General features: G+C 44.7%; 1 protein-coding gene across 1 annotated transcript; it reads left to right on the top strand.

Moving 5' to 3' along the window:
• Window positions 1-2,727: 2,727 nt before the first annotated feature.
• On the top strand, window positions 2,728-3,591 carry LOC131639581 (uncharacterized). Its single transcript, XM_058910063.1, has one exon. It carries the CDS (start codon window positions 2,728-2,730, stop codon window positions 3,589-3,591), a length of 864 nt encoding a protein of 287 aa, XP_058766046.1.
• The last annotated feature ends 2,198 nt before the right edge of the window (window positions 3,592-5,789 follow it).

Here is a 5,789-nt window from a genome sequence, read left to right as displayed (position 1 = left end):
ACACTCCTCTTCAATCAATATCTTCACTACCATAATCATTCTTCAATCACCATAAACTTCAACCTTCAATCATCGTCCATGTTTATCATCATCTTCGAATCTTCATCATCATTTCCATTCAATCACCTTCAAAAAAAAAAACTTCGTAAACTCCTTCGGTTACAATCCTGGAACGGTAACATCGTCCTATAGAACCTCCAGAGCAACACTCTTCACCGATTCAATTCGGCATCTGCTTATCATAATGACACGGTCGCAATGTCACGATTCGCACAGAGCAGGAGAACATGTCAAGATGAGGAGAAATAGATTCACAAAGTGTTACCTGAAATACAGTGCTCTGATTCACGGCGGAGGAAGAAAAAGCCCCGATCGGAGTGAAGGATGAGAGCGTCATCGGAGTTTGAGAGAAGAAGAATAAGCCGATCGAATCTTATCGGATTTCTTGAAGAGCCTCTCTGGTTTTTTTTGTCGCAGTCACCAAGCTTGGAGGTACACCGAATGGCATCTCCGATTGGAGATCGAAGGAGAACGAATGACATCTCCGATTGGAGATCGAGAGAGCGAAAGGCATCCGAGAAAATTGAGAGGAAAAAACAAGGGAGATTGAGATGGGAGTTAACGGCGGCGGAAGTTCACCGGAGAAGACGAATTCTCCATCTAGGCCGTCGCGCCGTTCTGAGTCTGTGAAGAGGGAGAAGAGATTTTTCGATGGGGAGGGAAGCTGATACGTCTCAATTGGTAACCCTAATCCCCTTTTGCTACTTTTTTTATTAATTAAGGAGATTAATTGCAATTAGCAGATTTTAATTGGGATTAGTTGGAATTAATGTGAATAACAAAAATTCTGGTTGGGCCATGTACGAAAATTCTGTTCACACTCCCTGTTTGGGCCCTGCGCCAGTTTACTGAATTGCACCATCATTCTGATTTCACACCTCCCTGTTTCACTTAATTGATAGATTTTTGGGTCCTTTTACTTAGTTTTTTACTATACTTTTTAGATAACAATAAAACATGTAAAATTATAATTTTTTTATTAGATTTTTAGGTAATAACAATAGTTAGAATCATAATTTTTGTTTGATTTTTAGGTAATAAAAATGACATATAAAACAATAAAATTGTTAGTTTTAGGGTCAATAGATTTTTAACATAGTTAGGCTTGAATTAGATTTCCCTTATTAACCAAATCTCATAAAAATAGTAGTATATTTTAGACTAATTTTGTACTAACACTTGAATTGCTTCTCTTTATGCTTTTGTATCATTTTCATGCTATTTTTGTATAATTGTTGTGTAATCTTGTTACTTAGCTTTTGGCCATATTTTGGGCCTATTTTGTTAATACCATTTGTATGATCCTCTTAGAATATATATCATTACCTTGTTCATCTTAAGACTTAGAATTTCCCTCGTACAAACAATGACACTTAGATTAGAGAATAGGTTAGTCTCCTTTGTTCATTTCTTTTCTTTTTCAACTCTAAAATACTTAATAAAAAAGGCCTGACAAAGATCACACTGTGACTTTTCTGATGTGTAGTGAGAAAGAAATGATTGGGGTGTAGGCCCCGATGTACGTTCTTTCTCACATAGTAGAAAAGAAATGATTGGGGTGTAGGCCCCGATGTACGTTCTTTCTCACATAGTAGAAAAGAAATGATTGGGGTGTAGGCCCCGATGTACGTTCTTTTCTACTAAACGGAAAAGAAATGATTGGAACGTAGATTTCGATGTATTTCTTATCCGTTATTTAGAGAATCGATTGTGGTGTAGACCTCGATGTGCATTCTCTAAATAGTCAAAAACAAAACTCTTTTTCTCGGTGTGATCTAAGTCGCAAAGTAAATCTCCCTTAAAAAATACTCAACCAGAAAACATTCAAAATGATTAATAAAGGCTTTGACTTAAAACAGAGTAAGGAAGTGATGCGAAGCCCTGTAGAGGGTCTTCGTCATCGTGGAATTACAATAAAAGACACAAACCAAACTTTTGCTTTTCTTTTGCCTTGTTAGGCGCTTAAGAACAAGTTAAGTCCTTTCCAAAAGTAGGCGTATAAGTCTCCAAAGGTCGAGCATCGTGGATTGTGACCTTAACCGCTGTTCAACTAAAAAACACAAAACAAATGGAAACTATGGAGCCGAACTACGGTCGCTCTGATTCCTTTAAAGGGATACGTAGGCATTGGGTCGCGGGGCCTAAGCGAGCACACTTGTAAATAATTCCTTCTTTTCCCCGTATTTCTTTTGCATTCATTCGCATTTAGGTTTAGACATTAGATACACCCTTTAGATAGAAACAAACATAGGTGGATACCATCGAGTACGATGGGCGTGAGGGGTGCTAGCACCTTCCCCTTGCGTAACCGACTCCCGTGCCCTGTTCTCTGGTCGAAAGACCGTGTTCTTATTTCGAGTTAGGTTTCTGATATTCCTTTCCCTTATGGGATAAATATATTGGTGGCGACTCTGATCCATTTTTCGCGGTAGCGACACCGCCGTCCGCAATTTCAGGCACGAAGAGAGCAGTAAAAATGCGCGCCAAGATGAGTCTCGCCGGGGAACTGACAAAAAGAAAGATGATAAAACTCGAGACCCCAAGGACTACAAAGCCCATGTGGGGAAATTTCGAGAGTACACCCCATTGAACGCCTCAAGGGAGCGCATCTTGAATGAATGCGCAAACGCCGAGTTTCCGACGGGCAAGGTCCGATTCCCTAAGAGCATGTCCGTCCGGCCAAACATTGATAAATCAAAATTCTGCAGATTCCACAAAGGCCACGGGCACAACACCGAGGATTGCATCCATCTTAAGGATGCCATAGAGATATTAATCAGGGAGGGACATCTGAAACAGTATGCGAAGAAGCAGGAGGCCGCTAGAGAAGCTAAACCAGTCACCGAGGAAAAGCCGACGGAAGATATGCCCGCCATGCAAGTGGCCATGAGCCTTACCAGGCCGGAAGATTTTTACCTCCCTGACTGGGCCAACGCAGCAACCACCTATTCCTGCCATAACACATGGGAGAGGTTTCCGTCCGCAAAGGTTATATCAGGCGGGGGTTTCAGCAAACTGACCGTCGGATCTGTAAAACGCAAGTTCGACGAGCTAATCTCGGCCAGCGCAAACGTAGCCTCGACTTTCGACCACGCCAAAGGCAGTCCCTCCTCAATATCTTTCTATAAAGAAGAGTTTCCCGGAGGAGCACCTAACGCGACCATCCCTCTCCTCATCCGATCCCGGATGGCTAATTTTGACGTGCGACGCATATTGGTCGACCCGGGAAGTTCAGTGGACATCATGTACTCCCAATTGTTCAAAACATTGCAACTGAATGACAGTCACCTTACACCATACGTAGGATCAGACTTACAAGGATTCAATGGCACAGTAACCAAGCCGTGGAGATTCGTGGAACTCATAGTTTCGATCGGGTCGGCAGAGACCACCAGGGCAGTGAAAGTCCAATTTCTAGTCATCGACTGCCCATCAATATACCAATGCATCCTCGGACGCCCCACTCTGGCCGAACTAATCGCGGTTCCCTCAACCGTACACCTCAAGCTCAAATACTATACGACCAAATGACAAGTAGCGAGACTCAACGGCGACATCGAAGCAGCCAGGAGGTGTTTCGAAGCCTCCGCCAAGGGCCTGAGCGCGATAAAGACACCGGCCCAAGAGAAGACAGCGACCAGCGCTACTTCAGAAACCAACAAATCTATGCCCCGCATCGACATTGTCGACCTCGACAGTCATTTTATGGGAGAACCCGAGCAGAGCATCAACTCAGGCGCATCAGAAGGGATCCTCCAGCCAATTTGGGACGGAGACTTTGAGCTCGTAGCCCTTGGAGAAGATCCGACCAGGAGAGTCAAGATCGGATCAGACCTGCCAGACCTGGCCAAAAGGCAACTCAAAGCTTGCCTCCGTGAGAACGCTGACCTATTCGCTTGGAGCGCTGCAGAAATGCCCGGACTTGACCCAGAAGTGGCTTGCCATCACCTGACCATTGACCCGACCTGCAAGGCCGTCGCTCAGAGGAGAAGAAAACAATCACCGGAAAAAACGGCTGCGGCCGAACTAGCTGTAAAAGACCTCCTAGAGGCCAAGTTTATATCCGAGGCCAAGTACACTACTTGGCTCTCCAATGTTGTACTTGTTAAAAAATCAAATGGAAAATGGCGCATGTGCACTGAGTACACCGATCTTAATAGGGCTTGCCCAAAAGATGCTTATCCTCTCCCTAACATAGATAATTAGTCGATAATTCCGCTGGTTTTAAATTACTTTCATTTATGGACGCATATTCCGGGTATAATCAAATACCCATGGCTAAAACTGATAAGAAATATACGGCCTTCATGACCGAATCAGGAAACTATTACTACAATGTAATGCCCTTCGGTCTAAAGAACGCTGGTGCGACGTACCAGCGCATGATGAACAAAGTCTTTCAAGCAGAGATAGGTGATATGCTCGAAGTCTACATGGACGATATGATCGTCAAATCCCAACGGGAAACCGATCATGCCGCTCACCTTAAAATGGATTTCAAGCAAGCCCGAAAGTGTAAAATGAGATTCAATCTGGAAAAATGCACATTCGGCGTCCGCGCAGGAAAATTCCTCGGCTTCTACTTAACAGAAAGAGGAATCGAAGCCAACCCGGATAAGTGCAGGGCCTTCTCAGACTTTCCCACTCCAAATTCGAAAAAGTCAATCCAAACTTTGAACAGCATGCTCACGTCACTATCCAGATTCGTGGCCAAATCCGCGCAGCATGCCCTGCCACTATTCAAACTCCTCCGCAAAGACACCACATTCGAATGGACGGAAGAGTGCGAACGCGCCCTCTCCCATCTCAAGCAGGAATTATCCAGCCCACCAGTTTTATCTAGACCGAAAGTTGGAGAAATCTTATACCTCTATCTCGTCGTAACCACCGAGGCCGTTAGCGCTGCCTTGATACGAGAAACCTCGGAAGGCCAGAAACCCATTTACTTCACAAGCAAAGCACTCCAGGGCCCCGAGATCAGATATCAACAGATTGAAAAGGTCAGACTCGCGTTAATAACCGCAGCCCGAAAACTCAAACACTATTTTCTAGCACATACCATAGTCGTGCGAACTGAGCAACCCGTAAAATAATTGCTTGCACGCCCTGACATGGCCGGGAGAATGCTCCGGTGGTCGTTGGAACTTGCGGAGTTCGACATCAAATACGAGGGAAGAAAATCCCTTAAAGCACAGGTCTTGGCAGATTTCGTAGCCGAAATAGCCTTCCCCGAAACAACAAACAACAACGCCCGAAGATGGACCTTATACGTGGACGGTGCTTCAAGCTCGACCGGCAGCGGAGCAGGGATCATTCTTGAAAATGGAGAAGGAACCCTCATAGAGGTATCCCTTTCACTATCATTTCGAACATCCAACAACCAAGCAGAGTATGAGGCCCTGTTAGCCGGGCTGCGCCTCGCAAACAACTTAGAAGCCGAAGACATCGAGGTATTCACCGACTCTCAATTGGTCGCATCACACATCTCGGGCGAATATTAGGTCAAGAGTGAAGCCCTCGCCGAATACCTAGCCCTCGTAAAAGAAAGACTGGCCCGATTCAGGAGCGCCAAAGTAAAACACATCCCAAGGGAACACAACGCTCGGGCAGACGTCCTATCAAAACTAGCGAGCACAAGAAAGAAGGGAGGTAACAAATCCGTAATCCATGAGATATTGCCAAAACCCAGCACCAAGACCTCATCTTCCCTCTCACTCGTAAACGCAATT

This window comes from Vicia villosa, unplaced genomic scaffold (genome assembly GCF_029867415.1).
Source record: "Vicia villosa cultivar HV-30 ecotype Madison, WI unplaced genomic scaffold, Vvil1.0 ctg.002690F_1_1, whole genome shotgun sequence".
Lineage (NCBI taxonomy): Eukaryota > Viridiplantae > Streptophyta > Magnoliopsida > Fabales > Fabaceae > Vicia > Vicia villosa.
This window is presented reverse-complemented; position numbering and strand designations above follow the sequence as displayed.